General features: G+C 39.6%; 4 protein-coding genes across 5 annotated transcripts in view; 2 read left to right on the forward strand and 2 right to left on the reverse strand.

The window, feature by feature from the left end:
- Positions 1 to 20: 20 nt before the first annotated feature.
- On the reverse strand, positions 21 to 3,360 carry LOC145897141 (DDB1- and CUL4-associated factor 5-like). Its single transcript, XM_082985323.1, has 12 exons — positions 3,053 to 3,360; positions 2,747 to 2,893; positions 2,487 to 2,646; positions 2,217 to 2,363; positions 2,034 to 2,160; positions 1,893 to 1,976; positions 1,668 to 1,799; positions 1,338 to 1,504; positions 1,138 to 1,275; positions 1,004 to 1,069; positions 846 to 941; positions 21 to 588 (listed from the first exon to the last, which is right to left on the reverse strand). The coding sequence occupies exons 1-12, from the start codon at positions 3,267 to 3,269 to the stop codon at positions 24 to 26; spliced, it is 2,046 nt and encodes a 681-aa protein (XP_082841449.1). The 5' UTR covers positions 3,270 to 3,360; the 3' UTR covers positions 21 to 23.
- A 793-nt stretch (positions 3,361 to 4,153) lies between these two features.
- Positions 4,154 to 15,313, reverse strand: LOC145898599 (uncharacterized). 2 transcript variants are annotated; one of them, XM_082987116.1, is made up of 10 exons: positions 15,197 to 15,313; positions 14,940 to 14,989; positions 13,983 to 14,046; positions 13,293 to 13,396; positions 13,137 to 13,193; positions 11,938 to 12,104; positions 11,377 to 11,459; positions 10,104 to 10,219; positions 6,465 to 6,605; positions 4,154 to 6,058 (listed from the first exon to the last, which is right to left on the reverse strand). In XM_082987116.1, exons 1-10 carry the CDS (start codon positions 15,210 to 15,212, stop codon positions 5,357 to 5,359), a joined length of 1,500 nt encoding a protein of 499 aa, XP_082843242.1. In that variant the 5' UTR covers positions 15,213 to 15,313; the 3' UTR covers positions 4,154 to 5,356. The 2 variants fall into 2 exon arrangements, with proteins under 2 accessions (XP_082843242.1, XP_082843241.1); XM_082987115.1 differs by having other exon boundaries at positions 14,868 to 14,989.
- A 1,277-nt stretch (positions 15,314 to 16,590) lies between these two features.
- Positions 16,591 to 23,559, forward strand: LOC145898168 (adhesion G-protein coupled receptor G7-like). Its single transcript, XM_082986600.1, has 15 exons — positions 16,591 to 16,648; positions 17,089 to 17,208; positions 17,658 to 17,750; positions 17,996 to 18,120; positions 18,332 to 18,490; positions 18,718 to 18,927; positions 19,267 to 19,497; positions 19,907 to 20,029; positions 20,336 to 20,476; positions 20,662 to 20,771; positions 21,043 to 21,250; positions 21,476 to 21,617; positions 22,190 to 22,353; positions 22,658 to 22,828; positions 23,335 to 23,559. The coding sequence occupies exons 1-15, from the start codon at positions 16,591 to 16,593 to the stop codon at positions 23,557 to 23,559; spliced, it is 2,280 nt and encodes a 759-aa protein (XP_082842726.1).
- Positions 23,560 to 24,084: 525 nt separating this feature from the next.
- LOC145897182 (uncharacterized) overlaps positions 24,085 to 26,540 on the forward strand; it is a 40,372-nt gene continuing 37,916 nt past the window's right edge. Inside the window, exons 1-7 of the mRNA XM_082985368.1 lie at positions 24,085 to 24,231; positions 24,315 to 24,467; positions 24,533 to 24,649; positions 24,750 to 24,929; positions 24,988 to 25,083; positions 26,116 to 26,238; positions 26,295 to 26,441. Coding sequence (XP_082841494.1) covers positions 24,114 to 24,231; positions 24,315 to 24,467; positions 24,533 to 24,649; positions 24,750 to 24,929; positions 24,988 to 25,083; positions 26,116 to 26,238; positions 26,295 to 26,441 — 934 coding nt within the window. The 5' untranslated portion in view covers positions 24,085 to 24,113. The remainder of the gene's footprint in view (positions 24,232 to 24,314; positions 24,468 to 24,532; positions 24,650 to 24,749; positions 24,930 to 24,987; positions 25,084 to 26,115; positions 26,239 to 26,294; positions 26,442 to 26,540) is intronic.

A 26,540-nucleotide genomic window follows, 5' to 3' on the forward strand; every position in this document is an offset into this window, starting at 1 on the left:
AACTGGCTTATTTCTGAACCAAATCAGCCTTTCTCATTTGTTGTATTTTCCTCTTCATCGCTAGTATTTAGTGCCTGAGCCAAGTTCTCGGCTACCTTTGCAAAGCGCTGATTTGTATTGTCAATAGACCTATTTAGTTTCTCCAGTGATCGATCATAAGCATTTATGCTGCATGTTGCTTCACAACTGTCATTTGGCCGAGAGCAGTGTGCCTTGGACACATCATCATGGTTTGTTTGTTCCCCTTCATTGTCTTTGACCACCCACTTACTTGCTTTGCGCTTGCGGTTTGCATTTTTCTGTCTAGTCTTGGCAATCTTCACTTCATTTTCACACCCAGAGTCACTGGAGTGTGTTTTAAGCGACGAAGTGGATTGCCCACCCTCTGCTGTAATGTTTTTTGTTGATGGTATATGGGAGGATGGCTGGTTTGTACCCAATCCTGAATCATTTTGCACAAAAGACATTGTTTCCTCTGCTGATGGAGATTGACTTCTTGACTCTGGAGATTCAGATCCACCAGGAATAAACTCTTGGGTAGATTCTTCTTCTGCAAGTGCAGCTCTAAGTGCACGCAATCTTGCAAAACTGGAAGAATAAAGATGACATTGCAGTATTTTGACTAATTTTTCAAAAAAAAACACTATCTTGAGGAATCGCCGAAGTGCTACTTTGTTGTTTAGAAAAAACTTAACAATAATGTGTAATTTTAGACAGTGCTAATGTATATCAGGGCAGCTAGGCGACTGAAGAGGATCTTGCCAGCTAGCTAGCAGCTGTCTTATGACCACTTATTATTATTTGTATTGTTGCTTATACAGCATTTAACATAAGTCTGAACTTACTTCACAGTTTCTTCAGCAGTGTGCGAAGGCTGTCCCATTCTCCTCAGAAGGTAACTTACAACTGAAGACTCAACTTCTGTTTCATCTTCAGATGAGCTTTGAGTAAAAAGTACATCTTGTTTGCTATGCTTTAACAACAAATTATCACAACAACGTACCTTGAACCATGTAGTTCTCGGACTATATTGTCCAGAGAAGCCTGTGAGCTGTTACTCCCAATGACACTGCAGGCAAATAGGAATATTACTATTTGTCTTACTTATGATATTGGGTTTGGATCCCATGTAATGACCTTAAACCAAGCAAGTCGTCATCTGATTCATCGCTGGATTGATTAGCATCATGTTGTATCAGGCTGTCAAAAAATGCTATCATACGCGGATCTTCTGAGGTACATTCGTTATCGTAGTTGTGGGTCAAAGAGGTTCCACTACAAAAAATGTACTTCCATTAAAAAAGTAGTTTGAAACAAAAAAACATAAATTTGCAAACCTCCTAAGAACTAGGTCAATGTATTCATTCCTTGTATACAAAGGTCTGCTAGCTTGTGCCTGCTGCTGAAAGTCTCTAGATCCAGGGTATTGAAATGGTGACCATAGCTTTATTGCCTTCTCCACTCCAGATGAAACAACTGACTGTGCTTGTTTACTGTATCGGACCTAAAATTGTATTTCATATGATGTATAATTAACACTGTAATTATGTGCCATTATAAACAAGGTAAGAAATATGAGCCAAATGTGCACCCAGTAGTGAAGACATATATGTACAAAATTAATATTTTCCACAATGAAATAAATGTTGCTGCAAAGAATGTCCTACCTGGTTTACTATGGATTTATGACCCTTCAATATAAGCTTGGCAGGTTTGACTGTTTGGTGAAAGTTTTGATGAGTTTTTTCTGGTGTTCGCCAAATGTACACATTGAAGTCATCTGATCCAGATACAACGTACTGTTGAAAAAAGGTGAACAGAGAATATTTAAAAATCAAAGGTTGCCTGTGCATACATTTACATTATTTCTATAAAGCACGAATCAAAATCACCTCATCATTTTCTCCAGCAAAGCATCCACTTTTCATAGTACATGAATTAAAATACCCAGATTGTTCAAATGTAGCCACTGGATTCTGTTAAAAATGTATTTGCATTGAAAACATAAAAACAACTATTTAACAATTGCTCACAGCATGAGAGGTGTTATATAAGACAGGTCCAGCTCGCCTTCTCAGCACAAACAGTTGGCTTCCATCTTCATTAAATCGTACACTCATGGTACTGTCTTGCTCATGTGGACTGTACTTTAGTAAAACACTAAAAGCACACTTGAGTGTTTATAATAGGATAATGTGTTTGACATAACATTTCACCTTTTGGGTTTACGGATATCCCAGAGCCCCACACCCTCCTTTGAATGTGAGGCAGCCACAAATAGAGGTGCATAGGGGTTGAATGACACACCATGAAAAGCGGGAATGTAATTAACCAAGCACATGCCACTTCCATTATTCGACTTTCTGTAAACAAACCACAAATTTTATTGGCACCACACCTCAATATTGAAACAAAGTTTAACAAAACTGGCAAAATTCTACAAAATCAAACATTGTCTATGTGGTACGCACAAGTTACTAAGCTACCTCATGTCCATTATGTGAACTTTACCATCTTCTGATGCCGTGGCAAATATGTTTACATCCATTGGGTGTGTTGAAAGTGCATACACTGCATCGTCCCTTAAAATCATGTTCACAAGTTGTCCTGTGGCTATGTCATGAACCAAAACTTGCTCATCATTTCCTGGAATAAAAATTTACTTTAAACACCATTTTTATATGACCCAACATTTTAAAAAAAACACGTCAGTAGAATATTGGAGCAAATAAACGACTTTACCAACCGGATGATAAAAGCATTTTGTTTTGAGTGTCAAAGCCCAAACAAAACACATTTGATACATGTGTCCCTTTCATGCATCCTGGCTTGTACATAGGGTTAATCAATGCTTCCCCAACATTCCACAACAAAACTCGCTTGTCATCACCGGCTAAAAAGTTATTTTGGTTAGAAATGACAATATACATCATGGCAACTTTAGAAAGGCACATGTTTATATGTTTTCATTATTCTTGTGTGCAATGATACAATAATGTTAAAAAAATCCCCAATTTTATGTTTATTTTATTGTTGGTAATATATGGTATACCTGTTGCAAGAAGCTCTTGGTTGTGGTTTGAAAACTCTAAAGCATTTACACAACCATAGTGTGCAACCAAGCTGCGGTTATAAAAACTGCTGCTGGAGGCAAATCGTCCAACTCTGAAAGCTGTGTTTAATGATGGTTTGTTACACGTCTGACGCAACCGTATGTATTGCCACACATGGCAATCAGATAATGTATCACAAACACGGTTTTTCTCCATGTTCGTAAGCGATATGCAGCAATTGGGCAACGTGGTACTCTAATACAACTCAGTTAACGAGTGGGCAATTGCAATGTTTTGGTGCTAAATGCATCGCTTCATCCACAAAACTGGAACGTAAATTTCGTAAACACGGTAAACCACCTGTTTAAAATCGATCAAGCATGACCATTGCTACAAAAACTGTGCAAAGATTTTTTCAAAGGCAAAATTTGTTGCAATAACAAAAACTTACCATTCAAAAAAGGAAAGATTTTGACGTTACCTCACACTTTAAAGTTGTAAAACATGTTTCTTTCACCTGTGCAGGAGTTGTAAAAAAAACACCTGTTTTATCAATCTTCTTACTTGCGTGTGCATGGACATCGGTTACAACAGTGCTTCCCAACCTTTTTCAGTTCGCGACCCACTTTTATTGCAAGTTTTATTGTGCGACCCACAATGAGATATGACCAAACGATGTTACGTAATGATAATGCAATAATTTCGTGATCTAATAGAAAACTGTAACATTCATAAATGCTTCGCGACCCACCTGAAATAGATTCGCGACCCACCAATGGGTCGGGACCCACTGGTTGGGAAGCACTGGGTTACAGCATGCGATGTTGGAATATATGTACCGCACAGCACTGGTACCAAACATTTTTGCCGAGCAAACCAGTTTATCTTTTGAATAGGAGACTTTCCACACAACTAAGCAAGTACCCCAATGATTTCAACAAACAATTTATAAATCAATGCCAAATATATTTTTACATTTTTAGGTGCGTAGTGTTGTTCCAAGTATTTTGAAATTTCTGGACAATGAGCTTGTCAGTGTAGAATTAAAATCACACCTACTCTGATGCACAAAAACACGGCAAAACCATGATGTAAAACTTCTCTATTTACTTTTAAAATCTCACGATGAAACCACGACTTCATAGCGGCGAAGTATTTACACAGCTCGTCCCCATAAGCGATAAGTTGTATCTCTGTTGCTTCGGGAGGGAGTTTGTTCTTCACAGCGTGCAATTGCATAGAAATCATACGGTCTGTTGGGAACAGTGGGAAGTGTAGTCGAAAATCAACATAAGAGTTCAAATCGAGTTGCACTTGGAGGGTTTAGTTGTCTCAAAACTTATATTGTTGACTGGTTCACATCGTTTACAACGCTTGTTTTCTGTGTACGTGGTCGGTCGTTATATGGTGTGCGACATAAGTGAGCAAATGAGAACCAGAGGGACGGAAGTGACTTTAGTGGGAATTACCGAATTGAACGGATTTCAATAGGTTGTAGTGTAAATTATCGATAGCGATCCGTACAAAGGGAACAAAATGCAAGTAAGCGGGTACCAAATGGGTAAAAAATACAAAAAGCAAAAAATTAAAGTAAGACACAAGTTCATACTGCGCATTGAATCGGGCAAAATGGCCACCGTTAAAGTCGTGCAGCCCCGTACAATGCTGAGGACTATCGCAAAATTCACCATTTTTACGATTGGCTACATCGCAGTGCGTATGCTGCGCGTGGATCGCTAATGGAAAGAAAACGAAAAAAACTCGCACGTTTGGCGTTTGCAGGGATTATCGTAAGTAACTTGCTCTTTCTGGGTCACAAAAAGTTGGTATTGTAGCGGTACATTTACAAAGAGCGGCTACCTCCGATTTTCGACATGTTGCTACATAGTTCAAGCCTTCGGAGCTACTAACATGGCAATAACACGAAACGTTGGCGAAAGCATGGGCGGCACCAAAATATAGGCATCTGTCTTACTCTACAGCCGATGCGAGAGCTACAAAGCATTATAGGACTGTGGAACTTTAAAATACAAAGCGCGAATCAGAGAAAGGAAGCACTGGTGAAGTGCACGCCTTGACTCCCATAGTACGACAAACGTGGAGAATGGCTAGGCCTGCTTGCGCACACATCGGCAATAAATGGTGATTAAAAACGCTATGTAAGAAACCAGCATGACAGTGCTGTAAAACTGACGTAAGATTGCTTTGGTCCACTCACCTAAAAATCGCCCCAGTTGGAAGCATAAAACGCAAATAGGTCAATATATGGTGCGTGGATTTCGTTAGACGGAGTGCAAAAGTGTCTATTTTAAATGAATAGCGTTGGTTGTGGAAGTTGCGGTTCGCTGGCTGCTCGAACCATTGCTGTTTGGATGCATGAGCGACATCGGGATTGTGCCTTGGAATCCACCGCTCATTGATAGCTCGGTGGGAGGAGGTGGGGGCAGCAAAACGCTCGGGTACTTCCCTCCGTAGTTCTGGAGCAGTGGGTAAGTAGAAACGGCTACCGGCGCACTTGTATGCGCGGTATACAATGTGGATTCGGCTACAGCGGCACCATTGCTACTGTACGGCGCTGGAGACTGACTCAGGGCCTTGGCAATATTGGCTGAAGCGGCGGTCTTCAGAAGATAAGGTGCCGGGTAGGACAAGGTCGTCGAATCTGTGCTAGTGTTGTTCACACGGGAAGGCCCCAGCATCGACTGTCCGCATTGGTGTGCCAGCAAAGCCGGCGCGTCCGAGTGTGTCATTGCCACCATGTGTGACTTGTTGACGTCAGAAGGTCCCAGACAGGCCGCGGGTACGTCATCGCGTGACAATACAGGCCCGGTAAAGAGGCGCCCCTTGTCGGACATTGGGTGCGTCATGTTGGCTGCAGAGTGCTTGATGCTACCCAAGGCGGACGATTGGTCGCGAGAAACAACGTCGAGGCCACCTGAGAAGGCACCCGAGCCACCGGGCAGAAACGAACCGCTGTGAGGCGAATCTGGAGACGAGAGCGCGCCCTGCAAGTAACGGATATTTAGGTTGTTTAAATGTGGAAAACACAAAACAGCAAAGTGGGTTGTATTGCAACATATACACATATCACATACAAAAGTTAAACAGGCAAATAGTTGCAATGAAACTAACACTCCGCACAAATATCTGTAAATTCGAAGCCATGGACGAACCCTAGTTATGCAACTGCCAACTGGTAAACAAGGTATAAGATTGACGAATTCCGGAGCGATGACACTAACAACGTACACTATAGATTGGGGAAACACGGCTTGCAGACCGCAATTTGAATATTAGATCACAACAACGCCGTTGGCGGTTATTAGATCACAACAACTTTAACATCACGCGATAAACGTACTGCTTCTTCTAAGAAGCGTGTTTTTTTTACAAAAATAAGTAACCGTTTACCTCAGTTTGAGATTGCTGCTCATGCATTGCAATGCGTTTCTCCTTCTGACGTCTGTTGCAAAACCAAACCCGCACCACCTCCTTGTCGAGACAGCATTCCTCTGCGATGTTGTGGAGATCATCAGAGTTGGGTTTGGGATTCTACCGAAATTGTAAAAGGGAATTTGCTCAGTTGAGTGCAAAAAGCTTGGTGTTGGTTACTTTGAATAGAAAAGTCGAAGCTTATATGCTGAACATTTTCCTCGAACACGATTTGAAATAAATATTTCCGTACTTAATTGTCATTGAAAGTGATTTTCTCTGGTTTCAATGGAAATGGTACAAGGTGATTACGAGTATCCCAGATGAGTGGAACACATTTGAGACGTTACAAATTTACAGTGTCGCTGTATAGGGGCTTGTCATTAGATAGGGAAATATTTATTTCAATAAATATACTAGCGCAATAATATGCGATGACTCACACACTTATACTTAACTTCTAAAAACGAAAGCATGTTTGAACTACCAATTAATCGACAGGCTACAATTATGTAACACGGCAATTACGGATGGTCGCAGATGTTGGATAATGTCAAGAGAACTAGCTGCTATGCAAATCCGACGCCGCCATTTTACTGACGACATTGACGGGAATAAGCTCGTGACTGGGAATATATGATGAAAGTGCTTGGAGGTGAGTTACAACGCCATGATCAAAATTCAACGCATCATAGTTTATCCACTACGAAATTGCCACGGCAAAATAAAAACGCCGACAGTTCTGTTTACGGTGTTTGGATTGAAGGATAAATAAAATCGTCTTGTCGTAATTTCTATTTTGTGACATATTTAGGTTGCTGGATGTATGTAAACTGCCTCGTGTTTTGCAAGTCCGTCTCGACAACGAACGAAGTAGTTTCGTTTTTATGGCTTTGTTGTTCCAGTTCCGCTAAAGGTTGAAACATATATGTTGGTTTTCAAGGCACGGTGACTTGCACAATGTCTCAAAAAATCGTGAAAGAAACCGACTAGCCGCGCTTTGCAACCGCCCAAGCCGCCTAAGTCATGCACTGGACACATGTAATATCACTGTTTGATCAGCAGTGCGTTTACCACAACATGTTTCTGTTGTTTTGACATGTTACTAGTTGTGTTGCAAGCGACCATTGCACGCTACCCTCATGAAACGTCATCGTGCGCTAGACTCCGATTTTTTCATGTCGTGACTGCGGTGTTAGCATGGGGCAATGGTGTATCTGACACGTCTTGGGTAGGGCATCAGACGAAATAAAGAGAAGAGTGTTGTTCCAGTTTGATTGCTCAGCGCTGCTGAAAACTGCGGCACCAACCAAGCAACGGTGTTGCCACATACGTATGATGCCTGAAGTACACAGGTAAAAAGGAAAACGATTTTCATTATTTTATGAATAGTTTATCACGTAATGTGTGTGTTTTTACTCCAACAAAATTCGGGCGCCTACAACAGATCGTTTATTTACAATGCGCGGCGTGAGAACATGACCATGATAACCGACATATCTTGTGCGCCTGCTTTAGGTGGAAAGCGACAGATTGGCGCGGGAAGACGCTCTTCATAATACCATATTTATACAAATAGATGAGTTCTCAACCAACCCACTTAGTTTACATACAGGAAGGTGCGCACTCTCAATTCTGCGCCGCGAAGCTCTAAAACCTATATTCAAATTTTTAAGATTTCGAAGAAGCCTCTGCTAAACAAGGCCGTGCGCATCAAGTGGAGTATTAACGAACTACCGGCGGCATCTACGTGAAAGGAATACGGCGACATCGCCGTCGCACAATCGAGCCCCCCGAGCTGTGTATAGTTAAATGGACGGCGCTTGTATTTAAATGGCCTCGACACGCGTTGACCGCATCCTGACGCAGAAAAAGCCCATCTGGAGCAAAAAAGACTGTAGAAATTAGGGTGGACAAATACGAAATCAGTAAAACATCGCCCCAGCTATAGCTGACATTAAAAGCTATGCAGTACTCGGGATTTATGAACTAAGAAACGTGTATACATACAAAACGCTTTGTGGCGGTCATGTATGCAAAGGCGTTCAGTTTCTGCGGAATCTGCAAAACCCTGGCGCATCTCGGACCATAATTAACACAAGAAAACGAGCGAAACAATTAAACCGACTGCTGTGTAGAGATTACCACCGTGCCGTAGATTGAAATCCACATGAAAAATAGTGCGATTTTGTGAACACAAACGTGCAACATTGAATTTCACATGACGTAATTTTATCTCAAAATCGTCCATATGTTTATTTGAGTGTTAGCAAAACATTGTTTACCCAGCGCAGAAAATAATGATGTAATAAAACAAGCTGGCGAAGGGCGGGTTGTGAAACAGAAACCGAATTTACATTTCCAATGTCGACCGGCACGTATATGCAATAGTTCTTTACTCCACAAGGCGCAGGTAAAATCGGAAACCACAAATAGTGAACTGAAAACTTTCGACGATGTCGGGCACCCACAGTTTGCTAACTTCCACCAATCAAAAGAAGTCGGACAAAAATCAAATGCACAATTTTTTGCACTTTCGAGTAAACCTAACATTTTTTTAAGTAAAAGCTAAAAATTTGATAAAACTCAAGTACGCATTCATCAACATTTATTACGTGTAGTGATGTAGTTACAACTTTCCATCAAATTTTGTGCGAATTCTTCGCAACATATTTTTTAAAAACCATTCCCATTTCAACCTTTTGTTTTTCGGCGTGATATTCAGCTAATTGACAATTTTACAGAAAGTTTTCCGAGCTTTTTTGGAGGCTTTGACGTTGAGAAAATTTTGCGATATCCATGAATACATAATGATCATACCAAAACCACATTTTTTTTAAAAAACATCGACCTTGAACCTATGTACCAAGCAGTTGGACGCAAAGATATTGCTTTGATTGTTTTTCTCTCGTCTCGCATACGTTGGCAACGGAACAATAAATTAAATCGAGTGTTGGAAAGCAATTGAGTGTGCAAATAAAATCCCTCACTCACAACAAGCTGTCCAAAAATATCTTGTTGTAAGCACGGGGAGACGGAAACACAAAATGGCAGACCACGATTTCATCGATCGCCGAGAGGGCATTCCGAGAATCGTTCCTAATTGTGGCCTCTTTGCCGGACCGAGACACATGGAGTTGGCAGGATGGAGCTAAGTGCCTTACAATAATGTGAGCTACGTGACCAATGGCTTCCAATGGGTCCTTGAATGGTTATTTATACAGGTTGGCGTGACTTGCCCGCTTTAATGTATGCAACGGTTTCGAATGGGATTTGGCAGGCGTGGTGTTGTTGTTTCGAAGGGTTTTTGTTCGATAATAAGATGCAAAGAATGGGTTTCCTGTGGTTGAAGTTCGCCAAGAGACTTTTTACGTGCACGTGGTACGCGGCACGCACGTTTTACTACCACCAGCCACGTGACAAACAGATTTATGGCAATCGTAATGTGTGCGTTACGCCCAATTAAGTCAGTACATTCAGAGACATAACGATAACGCCGTTTGCATAACCAACATTTTCTACGGGGCGTTACTACTCTAGGTAAAACTTGTACATCGAAATCGTACTCTTTTGGAAACAGGACTCGGTAACTTACACACAAAACCCAACGATGCTTACTTGGCTGAAAATGACGTCGAGGGTGCTGCGCTTCTTCTGGTCGATGCTCGTTCGTTTCTTCCGTTTTCTCCCCGACGGATACTGAGGATCGAGTTGGGGCATCACAACCGGACGGCCTGTGAGTCGGGGAAGAACAGTATGCAAAGCGTTAGTTTCTTGAGGTGCTTGGTTGCCCTTCGAGCAACGTTCTGCTTATCATATTGCCCCTGTATGGGTTTTTGCGGGGTTCGGTAGTTTCAGGCCAGCAATAAGCGCTTGTCAGCAGTTATATGCGCCAACGTGGCAGTTTCGCTGTGTGTATACCACGTAACACTGATGGGATATCGCACATACCAATTGCCCTTGCCATGTCCATTTTTTAACGCAATCGTAGTGTTTACAGCAATATGTAAGCAAATGCAACTGGGTCACAATTGTAGCAAAAAAAGGTCCGCCAAAGCTACACTTACCGCTAGTCGTTAACCCAAGGCTCGTGCAATGATGGAGGTGGAATCGTTTGACAAACGATTCCACAGATTTAATATTAGTCTGCGTAAAATTTAACGGCGCTTCTCTTGTAAAAGTGTTTGTCCTCGTTAAACCCTATTTATATACGCTGGCGTGGTCCTAAATGTTCGGATATTTGTTTTAATTTAACAATAGCATCGGCTCTAACAGATGAAACACAAGGATTAAAAATTACTTATTCCTTATAAGGTTAGTTTGCGCTCAAACACGATTTATAGTAGTTTATTTTCAAAGGACTTGCAACAACAAGCATTTACCGCAGAAAATTTAATGATACACATCTGTATGCAAGAAAGCGACGGGTAATTCAACTCCCAAGCAACGCAAAGCCTTGGGAATCGGTTACGAGACTAATTAGCATAAGTGTCTTCTTACAGACACCTATTGTGCACCCAACAGGAAGACCCAGTATGAAAACGGCTTCCGCTGCAGCGTCGCTTTCGCCTGGTGCTTGGGTGTGAAGACAATGGTAGGTTGGCGAGAGGGGATGGAGACAAGATCCTGTAGTCGGTGATTGTGGCCATCACAATTGATAGCGCGGATTTAACACCCTGCTTACCCTAACGTAGTCCAATTTGAAATGAACTTTTACAATGCCCAATATATTCGTCGCTCCACTGATAAGGTTTCCTATTGTTAAGCAAGTGCTAAAAATACAAACGTGACCCATATGGCCAGAATGTATTTTCAATCACGCCTTTCGCACAAAATATGCAGCACCAGGGTCATGGGAAGCGTTTGTTGCCATAACACTGAATGTGCTTACCGTCTTTGGCGTCCATTAGTACGGCGTTGGTGTCCTGCAACCACCTTTCCAGTAGCGGCTTCAACTTGCACATGTTCTTAAAGCTACAAATAGGAGACAAAGGCACATTTAGCGGCAATTTTACTTTATTTAATAGGAAAAATAATTTTCGTGTTCTGCCGCAGTGAGATTGTATATTAAATTAATACCGAAAAAATCCATTGTGACTACATGCATAGCGCTTTAAGTTCTGATAAAGTTGACACGTGGGCAAATAATAATCAGTGGAAGTGATAGTTATGTGTTGATGCACATTTTCCGTGGAAAGGAAAAAGTAACCACAGCGAAAAATACACACCGACTTCATAATCACAGGATTTTTTTGTCAAAATCGACCGATTTTATCAATACCGCAACCGAAATGCGACTAAGGCCTTCCAACAGCCTGCGGGCAGTTACGGCCGGCAGATTTAATGACGTATAGACAACTTGAACGCGGCTGTAATCGCATACATACCTCTTGCCGGGGCGCTTCGAGCTCCGCAAGATTTGCTTACAAACTTCCGAAAAATATTTTCCCACCTGAGATTGAGGGCTTCGAAGCGAGAGATGGTGGTTTGACTGAAGTCGTTGCCGTATAACCGCCCCATGGCTAAACCGACATCGCCTTGCGTGAAACCCATTTTGATTCGCTTCTGCTTGAATTCCTTGGCGAAGATCTCGAGTTTTTCAAGTTGTTCGGCCTCCTCCTGTAAAAATAACAGCGTTTTTGCTAAGTTAGAGCTAATAGGCTAATACCTTCGACAAAGGGTTCATGATTTATCTTTCAGCATAGCTCAAAGAATCATTCGCAAAACAAATAATCCAAATCGTGCAATTTTAATAGAACAAGTGGAGTTTTGCAAGTAAGGCGAAAAAAACGATTAAAAATATGAGAACCAATCGGATATTATCCAACGTGTGTTATATTCAACATGCATAAGGAAGTGGTTTTAATCCACACCCACCAAAATGTGCTTTTACTGGGAAGAGGAAACCAGCCACAGAATATTATGCGGTATCCACACATAAGCTCTGCGCCAGCGCACTTTTTCGTATTTAGTTATACTGTGAGCTTATAGGCGCAGATTGGTTATGAGTTAAAACAAAACCAGACGTGTGGACCCGCCCAAGCTTCGACGCCTGCGCACATGAACCCCCCACATCCAACCAAACCGCAATTTTGCGTCCACAGAGTCAGGAAGTGGCAGCGACTTTTAATTTTTATTCGGTCGACTTTTGTTTTCACGTTCCAGACAAACAATGATTTACTAACGAACGTATGAAGTAGTCTATGATTATTTGCTCAACAAACGTTACACCTGTGAGTTTAAACAAAGATTTGCTCGACGGTCTGAGAAACTTAATCACACGTAATCTTAAAAAGTCATAAAATGTGGACTCCGTTTAGACACGTTCCAGTAAACCATCTCCTAAAACAGTGCGCCCAGTCACCACACACACAATAGGTGATGGATTATCGTAATGCAACGCCGGCATTTCGCCACACGTCTTTTGAAAGGTTTAAAATTCGAGCGCGTGGGTGCCATCATCGAAAGCAAGCCGGACGCGCAAAGCAGTTCGGTGATGCAGACCCCGGCCTGATAATTTGATACAAACCGGTGCTTTTCGGAACAATGTTGGGAGAAAAGCGTCAGGCGGCAATTTAACACTCAGTGTAGAAACTCTTCTCTCGCCACCATGCATTACTTTAGCGTTTATCAAACCATAGTTTCACTCACCATTTCGTAGCCGTGGTGCCTTCGCATCATGTCAGACTCGTCAAAGGTGTCCTTTTCCTATAGAAAAGCACGAAGACAGTGTGTTAGGGATACGCGCGACCGATTTTGGCTGACTTTTAAATGAATGAAATTGACTACGAATGTGTTTGCACTCACAATGTAACCACTGCCGTCCTCAAAACGGTCACTGTCGCCTGAAACTTGGTCTTCTTCTGGGAGTGGGTGATGGCTTTCAATGCCCAATTTTTCTTTACTTCTCTCTGAAATACACATCAACTTTCTTGGCTGCGGCATTATATGAAAGTGCATGCCATATTGTAACATTTGTACTGCTACTTTTTAGAAACTAAGTGCCAGAAGAGCCATTCTGTAACATTTGTGTTCAACATTTCTGAATTGGGCTAGTTATATATATGCTATATCAATTTTGCTGATCAAACCTTAATGATCAACAAGAACCTGACCTAGAAGTCACAGAATAATTGCCAATCAGCAAAGTGTAAATGCACACCCAACTGGCTGGGTTAAACCGAACTTCAAAGCAATAACGTCTAGCGCCCAGCTGGTAAGCACCAATTACACTAAATTACACATGGTGCTTCTTCAAAAACACAGGACAGAGTATTATTTAAAGTTGCAAAGGGTATTTCTTAATACTCACATTCCATAAAATGAATTTATGCCTAAGGGATATATTCTCACAAAAAAATAGGTCAATTACCAATAATGCCTCCTTTTAAGGTTTTACTTGAAGATGTATGAAAAGAAAAAACATTGTTTATCTAAATTTACTAATAACGTTTGAGGAACTTTAAGCATTAACAAACAAATCTAACCACAACTGACCTTGTTCAACGTTGGAGTTTGCAGTTTTCAGAGTTAAATTATTACTGGCTTGAAATCCTTCCACCTGTTGTATATAGTTACATTTACTGCCTACACATACAAATAAAACTAGTATTAATGTCTACCCTATGAAAATGCTTGTATTAAAGTTTACCTATGAAAACACAACCTATCGAAATGATACCTTAAATGTAAACCTACACCCATCCAGTCTGTTACATAATAGCTTTACTCTCTAAAATAGATAAGTCACCTATGTCTGTCTATCATGCTGCCTCTGAAGCAGCGGCACAAGACTGTCACCGCGCATGATAGGCTGCCCAATAGTACATCACTTCTGAGCAGGCAAACAATTTAACATGCAAATGAGGGTGTCACTAATATGTAAATGAGGGTGGGATATGATCACCTCACTGGTATGGTGAAGGGCCACATTATCGCTCTTTAATTGGCAATTGACAACAGTGACATCACTGCACATGTTATAAAATACCCTCGGGCAGTTTTTATTGTTTATAAGGAAGCTTAAGAGTGCCTCATGTGTCCAAACAGAGTAGGTAACAAGAAATCGTGTGAGTTTGTAGTGCTGCGCTCCATTTGTCGCTGGTAATTGCAAATACTACTATAATTTGACTGTTTTTCATAAATTATGTATTACACAGTACATCTATCTTTAAAAAGTTTACAAATAGACATATAACATTTTAAAAGAGTGTTTAAAAGCAGGCCCCCTTTAACATTCTTTACCATTATACATATACATATTTAACAACATAAATTTACTAACTTTCAAAAGTGAAAGAAAACTGTTTTTTTATTCAATAAAATTATGCTTAGTATACAAAATTTATCCTTATGAGTGTGCAAACAACAGGCTATACTAACCACATCCTTGGTGTGGTTGGATGACAACATATTCATGGATTGCTGATGCTGGGCTATGTGGTTTGAACTGACCTTGATTGTTCCATCGACATTTCGCGTGCCAATGTTAGACACAATTCTTGCTAAAAATATAAAAATTCATTAGGAAATATATTACACCACATGTACAGTATGACAATACACGATAAAAAATGCAATTAGAAAATTGTGAACTTTAATTTCTGGCAATTGCGTGTTTCTATTAACTAATCTTGGACACAACACTTCATAAAATAATACAGTTGCCATCTATACGTTTATAAATATTTCCAGTTAAATAAATAACTTACCTTTCATTTGTGACATGTGTAAGTTCAAGTTTTACCATCAATTTAGCCTTAAATTTGTATTAAAATATGCGAAGCAAATTTTTGAAACTCAGAGAAAAATAATCATATAATTAATCTATAATTAAAAATAATTTTTAGAAATGTAAGCTATTAAGGAATACAAACACCAGTACTAACTCCAAAAGCATGCATGAACTTTCATTTTGAAATGCTGTTGCACGAGTTTTTAACTCCTATATGCCGTTTGTTTATTTTACCAAAGTGATCCTGAATTAACCAAAATTACACGAAGATTGATGCAACCACCAACCAATAATTTTCATTGCCATTTATACCAGCAACTAAAAATATTAACAGTAGTTGTGCAACACGTTTAACAGTGCAAAGAAAGCATGGTAACCTATTTTATGCATTTGCTTGCAAAGTGCAAAATCAACAAAACCTCCGTCGAATTAAAACTTACTTTACGCTCATGGGGTATTCGCGTATTTATTAATAGAAATCTTATAGCAATACGTCATAATAACAGAACCCGCGCTGGTTTTTGGTTTATCGTGACTCGCCACAAACATTTATCAACTGATATATAACAAAAGCTACAAGGAATTGCAACAACGTCCTAATGCTAGTCAACAACAATACGTATGGACAACAGACTCAGTTTAACAACCATGTTCCAAGACAGTTAACGGGGTTGGTGATAAATTAAGCATTGCATTATCTGGCATTAGAAAAGGCTTGTTTCTTCACCGAAAATGGTGAAGCATGTACACTTTCGTATTAGCCGAAACTTTTGTATCGTTTACGTGACACAGTTTCCTGAAATTAAATAAGAGTTGCGGGTCTGGAAATATACTTGTTTCGGGAGTGTTTCTATACCAACGGAAATACCCGGTGTCGGTCACAACTATATACAAAGTGCTTGTGTTTAAAAGTTCTCACAGAAAGTTGCATAAATACCAACAAAACGTCGGTTTCACACTATGGGTTGGAGCATCTTTGTAAGTGCCCAAATCCGCCTTTGCTCTGATCTCTAGTGGTTAATTGCAACGTATAGCGACAATGCTACAAGGCCCTATAAGGTTTTCATGTGCCCTATGCCATCTGTCACGCGAAAGCGATGAGTAATCGCTACGCTGGTTGTTTATGTACCGCTTAGGTAAGATACTTGCCAAATCTTGGTTATATAGAATTGGTTTGAATCATTGGTATGATGTACTGCTCGGCACGGGCAAGCCGGAAGAGGGGACTTGTTGCACGTCAGTGCTTTGTCACAGGCAGCTGAGCGATGACGGTATCCAGTAACAAAAAATGCACGAGATTGTACGATTCATTACATGCCCGTTTCTGATTTAGATGCAGTTCTAGGTGCTCGAAACTTGTCCTGTGTAAAGATGAAAATCGCAATTGCTGTACTTGCGGTGCTGGTTCTTGGCGTGGTTGCTGTATTCGGTAAGTTGCATTTTGTTATTTTGTCAATGAAATGACGTCACTTGCTTATATAACACAGTAATAGACTGAAGCTTATATGGCGAAGCTCAAACAGAGTTCATATTTTTCGAGAAAAAAGTCGTATTAGTACACAGCTGGGCTTGGTTGGCGACCATTTTGCATGACTGAATATCTTTGGAGTTATACCGTTTTTAGAAAAACAAGTTAAAATAGAAGCCAGTAAACTTATTGCATAGAAACTAAAACGTTTACTCAAACACAAACGTGACAAATAACCGAAACAACAAAGGTCAACCTGATTTTAATTCGAATCTGAGAGTGTATTTCATGTTTATGCTTTTTATCTTTAGGAATAAAAGTCCTTGAACCATTTTATCAAGGGATTTAGTTTTGTTTGTATTCCTCATGCGATTACTAACGCTTCATTTTGGCCTTATCAGGAAACGCAACCAACGGTACGATTACAGTGACTTTCGGTGAGCCAAGCAACAAATACCAGCAATGCTGCCAACATCAGTTGGATCAATGCAAATTTTCATGCCTGAATAAAACAAATCCAGGTACATCAAAATTTCATAGTTTGTTACAGAAGATTCATAAAAGTGCCTTCACTAAAGACAATATTTTGATCCATGCGTTTGACACAAAGTTATTTTATATTGTAATTTTGCAAATATTTTGATCCAGGTATTGTCGAGTGTTCGAATTCAAATTTACTATCTTGTCTTAACACAACATTGTATTGCCAAAGACAGCGGGGAGATATAATTCGGTGCGACTGTCTACCTCTATACTCGGAGTCATCTGCAGGTATAGAAACAACTTTTAATTAATATTGTGTTTGTTTAATTCTCTCTAGCTAATATTAAAAGAAAATACACTAAATAATCCTAAATCGTCTGTTCAATGTTTTAGCCATATAAACGACAAGCGATTCGAAGACAGCATGTTTTGTATTATTAGCAGAAATACAAACGGATGACTGTATGCATTTTACTTGTGTTAATAGAACTTTGCCACAAACATAAAATCAACGGAATCAAGTTTCAAGATACGGCCGCCAACGAAGTTGCATTTTCAGAGGACAAATGTTTAAATGCAGGTAATGTCGGCGATTTTTTCATTGGATTATTCCCTCTTTACAAACTTTCAACTTTAAACAGACCTCGAATTTTTTTTCGTTAGCAAGTAACTTACACTAAAATTCAGAAGCAAACCGTTCAGCCATAGATACGATATCGGTGAGTTAGTTTCAACAGATTTTTTTTCTTCTCAAAGTTGCGACTTTGTTTCGTAGAAAATGCATACCATATTCACAGTACCGTAACCAATGTTATTGTTTCGTAGATTTCCCAAAGGCGTTGGTTCGTTGTGAATTTGATCGTACTTGTGGGTCCGGGAGATACCGTTTCGCTCCAAACTCTCTTCAAACCTTCGACTGCGGAGATATAATAACCTCTCTACTAGAACACGTATGTAAAGCTTGGATATCAATTTAGTAGCACTTGCACCCAAAACAATGCAAAAAGGAATTTATTCGTAGCCTACAATGTCTTCAAAACAGGGTGCATTTTTTGATAAAAAAAAATTTCGTTAAAACATCATGTGAGTATGCCAAAAGAAATGCTGTATTAAGTTCACAAGTAATTCCTTGATTAACATTTTACAATTTACTGTACCCAGGTGCTTACCAACGGAACAGCCGGCTTCAACATGAGTTACATCGGTGCGAGTTTGTCCAATTTCACCAAATCCGTGCAGCAACTTTCACAAAACCAAACTTCTTACCTTGTCGCCTTTGTTGCTTTTGTTAAAATCAAAGCACAAACTGAAAACTACCAGGTAGTGTATACGTTGTACTACTCTTGTACAAGGTTATATTATGTTAACATATATTTGCAAGAGTATCCTGTTCTATGTCTTTCACCAGTAATAATGACTTTGTGTGTTTGGTTGCCTACGGTTTAAACAAGTTTGATTTGGCTATAAAGTAAAACCATGCAAAGCGTAGATTAACAAAAACAGTTTCTTTAGTATCATTTATCTTACTTGTAATACTTTGTAAACAGGTTGGCAGCAAACTTTTCAGCGAAATTGTGGCGATTGCTGACAAGTTGGTCGAATCGTGGTCGAATTCAACACGCGAGAGGCACCCAAGCTTAACAGCGTTAGAAAAAACAGAACAACAGGAATTGGCCTATTCACTTTCTGCCTTGGCACAAAGATTCAATCTTGACAACGCGACTTACCGCTTTACCTCCAATTTCTTGGATATGGAGGTAAACGCTAACAGTACTCCGCCACTTTAAACACAACAACTATTACAGCCTTGTAGTTTGAATTAGTTGTAAAATATTATAAATTTGCACTCATATGGTCATTGTTAAGTTATTTAGTTAGCTAATGATTGTTAAATAATCGGACGCAAGCTAGCGCCAGAGCTCCTCCGAACAATTAACCAATGATGGTGCGGATAATAATAATATCGATTGAATTTTAACCGACCATTGGAACTAAAAACCTCTGATGGTCATTCGTCAATAAAAAATAGGTTCCAATCGCGATATGATATAAAAGACAAAAGTACGAGCAATCTCCAACATTTGTTATAAATCTAGGTTTCAGATAACATAGACCTTGGGACGGCAGTCACATTTCAATCAAACCGTGAGCTGGCAAACGGGAAACAGCCCCTCCGTGTAATTGTGCCTTCGAGTGCGTTAACGAAAGCCGCATCACAATCAAGAATGATGAAAAAGCGACGAAGGAGAAGTTGGCAGAGTGTGCGAAGTTCCTTCATCTACTATCAAAACGACGTTCTCTTTTACTCTGACCAAGAGGAAGTCAAGGCGGTCAGTGCCAAATTACTCAGAATGCACATAAGGAAACTTGGCGATTAAAACACAAACTTCGAGTAACAATGTAGCAAGTATTTCTTTAATTTCGGATAGCCCAAAATAACTTTCAAAGTAACGGAATTTCCAACGTACCAGGAAGAAACGTGAAAATTTAAACTATTTCGTTTTTGATTTGACGAAACTCATCGCTTGAGGGTCGAAATGTCTTCATCATATCTTATTGCGATTTGTATAAGAGACAGAGAATCATTTGTATAAGCGATAAAGCCAACTGAAACAGTGGCCCTGTATATAATGTGACTCCCCAAAAGTTTGGCCTAAAAATTAGGATTTTAACCTGGCCTTAAAATACAACAAATGCCGTTTTTTGTGATCTACAAACCACGTTTATCGCGCACAGGTGGTTTCGGTTGACCTTGGCGTTGACGTGGAGATAACAAATTTAACCGAACCAGTGCGAATACAGAATTTGGACGAGCTTGCGGCTTACAACAAAACACCAGTAGCTGAAAATACTTTAAAAGTAAGAAAATATGTTCATGCTTCGGATATTTTTTCGCTTTGGTTCCAACAGAAACCTTCAAGGGGTTCAAGTTAAGGCACCATTGTACGAATTTTGCTGGTCAAACTTTATATAACGGAATATAACTCAGGTAGTTCCTGCAATTGATTAACATAGTACATTATACATATTGACGGAAACTTGCAAGCCCACATTTAAGTGGTGATGTAAAAAAGAATGAATAAAATATTGTGTGTAAATTAAATTCTTCACAACTGACCACAATGGTGCCCTAAAAAAACCTTATTTGTAATCTTTCATTGGCAGTCGTTGCGCACGCGCAGTCAGTGCGTTTACTGGGATCGAAACTTTGGTCGGTGGAGTTCGGATGGCTGCTGTTTGTACGTCACAGATCTTAGTTCTCCGGAGTGCAGATGTTTTCACCTCACGAACTTTGCAGTTATTGTCGTACGTAAAACACGTTTTCAACTACATTCCTGGTGAAATGTTGGCAATCATGCAACTATTTTAAGACATTCACCCCATGAAAATATTCCAACAACGTATCTTAAATAAATTCGTATGTAATGGTGTACAAAAATAACTCAAGTATTTCGTGATGCAACCGTTGTTAACTGCTTTCCACATCTAAGAAATCGGACGTGGTTACTTCTGACGTGGCGCTCTCGCTCGTGAGTGATATAGGCTGCATCCTGTCTATGGTCGGTCTGTTCCTCACCGTAGTTGTACATCTCATTGATAGGTAAGGTTTAATCCTATAGGAAAGTTGCAATGATGAAGCCTAATGTTTAAAAGTTTAAAGTAAAATTGAGTCTAAAAACCTAAACATGATCGCAAGTAATTTGCTTATGCAAGCCTCAAACGGGCACCTGTAAAGTTACTGTAAGCGAATATGTGTTTTATGGAACGTGATTGGTTGTAAACACAATACAATACAGGAAGGCATATTTTCTCGTATCAACTTTATCTCGTGTAAAACTTGTATATGTTTTTAAACGACTGACGCAACACAGGGAAATAAGACAGAGAAGACCAGTTAAAATCGTCATCCACATTTGCTGCAATCTCTTCTTATCCTATCTCATATTCGTGGTCGCAATCGGAAGGAACGATAATTATTACGGCTGCCTCGTCGCCACAGCGTTGTTGCACTACTTCTTTCTCACCGCCTGGTGCTGGATGACTGTGTACAGCTTCGACATGTACAAGTCGCTTGTCAAGGTGTGTTTTTGCCGATTTCTGATTGGGAAAAGTAGAAATAAATGTGGGGTTAATACAAAGCATGTAAATACAAGTCAAACAAAAGAGCTATATCTGTTTTATGATAATGTTTTGACAATTTGCATGGATTACAAACAAAATGTGTACGCAAGCAACACTTTATAAAATGTGTACGGTGTACTTTGTTATTATTCAAATGCAACAACCACTGACATTTTCTTGCAGGTGTTCGATGAGAGGCCGCGTCATTTTCTTCAGCTTTGTCTCACTTACGCATACGGCGTACCATTATTTATTGTGGTGGCAACGGCTGGCGTGGCGATTGGTTATTTTGATCAGAAAAGGTCGAGTGACCTATGCAACCCAGGTAAGAAGTCTGCCCCTACGAAGTTGAAACGGGTTTCTTGCGGTACTGAGTTCACGTGGCGTCCATGGCTTGATCGCAATGAGATAGAAACCCGATTGACACTTCAGCCTTTATTTATGGTCAAAATCGCTTGAAGTTAAAATATATAACTTGTAAATGTCGATGATTTTTTTATTACTGCATGGCCTTTGGTGCTGTTATAAATTTATTTCAAGGTGGTCCAAAAGTTTTAAAAGACCTATTTAAACGCAGGGTTGCCATACCGTGCTTATTTCTAAGATTTCTGCTTATTGTTGCGAGCAGTGTCCCAGAAAACGTAAATGTGCTTTTTCGAACTTGCGTGCTTTGTTTCCTTATCTAAACGTGCTTATTCTTTATTAATGCGGATTATTAGCGAAGTTGCCGTTTGGACGAAACAACAGGCCACAAAAAACAAACAAAAAATAATTGATCTTCGCCTCCAAAAAAACGGTCTTCTTGCCGCCGTAATGCACACAATATCCTCGACAAAAAATGCTGCGTGCTTATTGTTTAATTCTGACCGATGGTAACCCTGTCTACACATGTTTTAGCAATGGACAGACTCCTGGAGTCGCATTACCACGCCCCGAACATGTGTTGGTTGCACAATTATTCGCTCTACCTCGGGTTTCTTGCGCCAGTGGGAGCGATGCTGCTCTACAATTTGACTGTGTTTGGTCGGGTTACGTACGAACTCTCGTGCAACACATCACAGGCATGTATATATATTGTTGCTAACAGTACGAGTGTTTATTCAAGGTTTGTAACTGAATGAAAACTTGGGCTATAGTATAATTTTGTTGTTGAAACAATTTACAGAATCGATTCAAACTGTTGTGGAAAGCAGATATATCGTACACAATGTACCTGTTTGTGTTGTAAAATGTGTAAATAAAGCCATGAATGATCCAATTTAATATAACGCTTGCAAAAAATCACCTGTCTTACTTAATCGTGTAGCACCAAACTGGCCAATTTAATTTTTTTGCTTGACGAATAACAACGATTGTTTGAATTAGGCCAGATCACGTGAGTTGCAGCGAACTGTGAAACAAAATCTAATCATTGCTGTGACTATGACGTCAATGCTGGGACTGACCTGGGCTTCCGGTTATCTTGTGCTAATTTCGGACGACCCGATTTTTGAAACCATCACAAGTTGGGTGTTCGCGGTGCTTTGTACGTTACAGGTATACATAATTTCACGTCATTGCATATTTGCATTCAAATAAGTACCCAGCCTTTTATACATATATGGCCATACGCGAAGTTTCGATTTAAATCTCACTTACTTGAAAAAGTTGCAAATTACGGTTGCGCATACTGCAGTGGTTATCTATGTTAACCTATCAACTCGAGTAAATTTTAAAACAGTGATTTATTTCAATGTGCATTTGTTTGTGTTGGATACGGTTACGCCAAAGAAGCCTTAAAATATGGCAACAGTTTAGTTGGTGATTTGGACAAACGCTATCTCACCTTTATGGTAACGGTCACATTGAGATAAATGTAGTTTTTTAGTCGGGTGATCAATTAGCCGTTTCCGCCTAGGCTCATTATTATTTTTCATCACAGAGTCCGTATTTAGCTTGAACCAAGTGTCGTTTGCGTTGCTCACGTCTGTATCACTGATGACATTTAACAATAATTTATTTTCAATTGGCGCAACGGTTTAACTGTTGTGTCCCGTTCGCAGGGCTTCGCTATTTTTATTCTCACCTCGGTGCGACGATCGGACATGCGTAAGGTCTGGCTGTCACCTCTCCGAAACATGGCACGACGTACGTCAGTGATCACAGCTTCAGGGATCTTTCGGAGTGCTCCTCGCAAACAGTCGACATCATCCGCAATGATCAGCGCCAACGGGACGGCAGGCGACTCAGCGCTTGTATACCATCCGCCTAATGGAAAGCATCGCTAATTGGCAGTCGGCGTCTACGCGTATCACGTAGTGAAATCATTCCGCTATGTTATTACTTCAAATACAATTACAAGTTATTATTCTGCTTGTCGTTTATTTAATGGTATAATGCATTGTTTCCCAGCATGCGGTGTAACAATCAGATGGGTTGTTTATGAACCAAAATCAAAAGCAGACAGTCCCGAAACCAAATATTTGGCTACATACGAAACGCAAGATAATGTGGTCCCTATTCAAAAAATAAGCAAAGCCCCAATTATTATTATTTTTGTCAAAAGACAGCAAATTATTTGTTCATACTTTAAATCAATCTCTGTCGTAAATAAACCCGCTACAGGTTATGACAGCAAACTATCAGCCACAGTCAGGTGACAAATGATCTCAAATTAAAATGACGATTATTGCCTGGTCGGGTAATGAATAGTTTAGCATATGAACAACACTTATTCGGAAAATAACGCTCAGTTAGATTTGGTTCTGATGCAGTATGTCGTCTAATCCGTTGTCTTAATGTGATGTAGTTATGAGGGCACCATAAGTTAAATTTTGTGATAATGCTGAATCGCATCGCAAGAAAAGTAAGCAAGGTGACCGCTGTTTTTCTTTTGTGTTTTATTGTCTATTGTCCCACTGGGAATTCGACTCCAGATGGATGCATGGATGGACCGTCAGGTAAAGCTTATTTACTACTTTTTTGTGACTCAATGTATTTTATGTAAATTTGATTTTGATTTTGTTCTTGTGTTGCTTCTCAGAATTACCTGGCTGGATTTACACTGTTTTAACAAAAGATTACTCCTATTACGATGCCACTCACGCGTGCATGGAACGGAATTCAACTCTTGTGGATGTTTCAAATGAAACGGCAAAAAATATTCTTCGAAAAGTTTTGCATTTGTCGTCAAAAAGTAAAAGTGTTCATACGTATAAGTTTTGAAAACGGAATCCAACCGTTTTTTTACTTTTTTTGAAGCATACTTTCACGTGAAAGGAAAAGATGGTTCAAATTGTTTAGTGTACGACAAGGAAAAGCAAAATACTTCATGGGTTCCTTGCGATATAGAAGCCCAACCTGTTTGTGTATTTTACAGTGAGTGATGAAATTGTTTCTTGTGTGAAATGGTTTGTGTTTTACTTGCTTGTATATTTATTTGCATTTTCTATGACGTGAAATTTTGTTTACTGTTAAGGCAACCTCGTTACGGAAGAAACATTGAGTCCGGAAGTAGGCCACGTCAATGTGGAATTATCTCAGTGTCTTTGTGGAAGAACTCTAACGACACCTTCAAGCACAGCACAGGCAAACCGTTGCTCACACACTGTGTTTTTCACGACACCGCCAATTTCGTTGTGCATATCATCACAGACAGGTACCCTAGCTTTACATAACTTTCGGTATTGTCAGCTTACAATTATTTCAACTCTTAGTTTCAGGAGGCGATACCTGTTCGTCTTCTGCAAATTGCTCAAATCACAGATGTATTTGTCATGACGGATTCATAGGAAATGGTGCCGTTTGTGAAGGTACTGTTAAACTTCAGGTCACAGTGTTTTTTAAATATTTTCTTGCGTCCCACTTGTAGGGCTATCTTGAAAGGCCGTGGATGTTAACGACACGTTTTAATTTCTTCGCCTATTTTTCACAAAAATCTGATTTAAATTTAATTTGTCTGGGAATACAGTGTTTAATTCTGATTCGGCCTTTCCTAATTTTGATTGCCAAAGTGATGAAAACCAAGATGCTGTAGACAGTCAAATATGCAATAGACTGTTTTTTAAAATTAATTGGAACACTTTGGACAAAACATCAAATAAGTCGCGTTAATGAAGGCCTAATTAGTCTCTGAATTATCTCAACACAGAGAAATGTATGAAGAAAACTTATACAATTGAGCTTCAAAGGCTGTGGCTGATGTCGTTCTTTTTTAGCAGTCATTCGTCATCAGGTTGACTTGCTACTTTCATGTTGATATTTACGTAGACAACAATGAATGCGATAACGTTGTTAAACAGAAAGTTGTCAAACAATTATTGGCTGTGTTGACTGTTATGGCGACCTGAAATACGAAAATTTTATTAAAGGCCTGTATTTTTGTCTATGTTTATAAACATTAATGAATGCAACGAAACAAGTTATTCTTGTCATGAAAATGCCAACTGTACGAACACTGTTGGTTCCCATAAATGCACTTGTAAAGACGGATTTACTGGAAACGGCGTGTTTTGCAAAGGTAAATATATTTGTCGGGTTATGTACACAGATATGCAACTTGACTATTTCATTTTCAAAGGCAGGAAATGAAAGTCTATCGTGTGTATAGCATGGTGTTAGTAAAAAATTTTAATAGTACTAATAGTTAGAAACGCAGTAAATTTTTAAACTAAGTTGTTTGAACAGAGCAAAAAGTGCATTTTTATAATATGCACGGAATAATTTGTTCAGCGCCTTTAATAAAGAATTCTGCCCAACATTTTTTTCATTGTCGACAGTAGCCTATATATATATTTTTTTATTTTTTTTAATCTAGTGACAGCTTAATATCGTCCTTTCCACAGACATCAATGAATGCAGGGAAGGAAGCCACCTGTGCCATGCGAACGCGAATTGCACCAACACCATTGGTTCCCATAATTGTAGTTGTGATGTTGGATTTGAAGGAGACGGATTTAATTGCACAGGTACGAAAATGGGTTTAGCAGACCTAGAAAAGCGTAATCGGTATTTCGTCATGCAGACATTGACGAATGCAACACCAACACCTGTGGTTATAGCAATTCCTCCGGTGACTTTCGAAACGCATCATGCCACAACACGTTTGGTTCCTACAAGTGCAATTGCTCCAATGGATTTGACTTCAACAAGTCATCCTTACATTGCGAAGGTATTGTTTATTCTATTGTACAGTGATATGTGGTTTGTGTTCGCCTAAAGTTCTAGAAATAATTACCTTACACGTTAGCAAATGTTTGGTAAAACTAAT

This window comes from Ascidia mentula, chromosome 4 (assembly GCF_947561715.1).
Source record: "Ascidia mentula chromosome 4, kaAscMent1.1, whole genome shotgun sequence".
NCBI classification, from domain to species: domain Eukaryota; kingdom Metazoa; phylum Chordata; class Ascidiacea; order Phlebobranchia; family Ascidiidae; genus Ascidia; species Ascidia mentula.

Bases quoted from the DNA above. Each gene is read 5' to 3' on its own strand.
- LOC145897141 (XM_082985323.1), bottom strand. From the start codon at position 3,269: ATGGAGAAAAACCGTGTTTGTGATACATTATCTGATTGCCATGTGTGG. The intron at 2,161-2,216 runs GTGAAATGTTAT...GTGTGCTTTTAG, and splicing joins GATATCCGTAAACCCAAAAG to TGTTTTACTAAAGTACAGTC. The intron at 1,977-2,033 runs GTGAGCAATTGT...CATTTTTAACAG, and splicing joins TATATAACACCTCTCATGCT to AATCCAGTGGCTACATTTGA.
- LOC145898599 (XM_082987115.1), bottom strand. The intron at 10,220-11,376 runs GTAAGCACATTC...CCCGACTCACAG, and splicing joins ACTAATGGACGCCAAAGACG to GCCGTCCGGTTGTGATGCCC. The intron at 6,059-6,464 runs GTAAACGGTTAC...CGTTACTTGCAG, and splicing joins AGCAGCAATCTCAAACTGAG to GGCGCGCTCTCGTCTCCAGA.
- LOC145898168 (XM_082986600.1), top strand. From the start codon at position 16,591: ATGAAAATCGCAATTGCTGTACTTGCGGTGCTGGTTCTTGGCGTGGTT. The intron at 17,751-17,995 runs GTAATGTCGGCG...ATTGTTTCGTAG, and splicing joins GGACAAATGTTTAAATGCAG to ATTTCCCAAAGGCGTTGGTT. The intron at 22,354-22,657 runs GCATGTATATAT...TGTTTGAATTAG, and splicing joins TCTCGTGCAACACATCACAG to GCCAGATCACGTGAGTTGCA.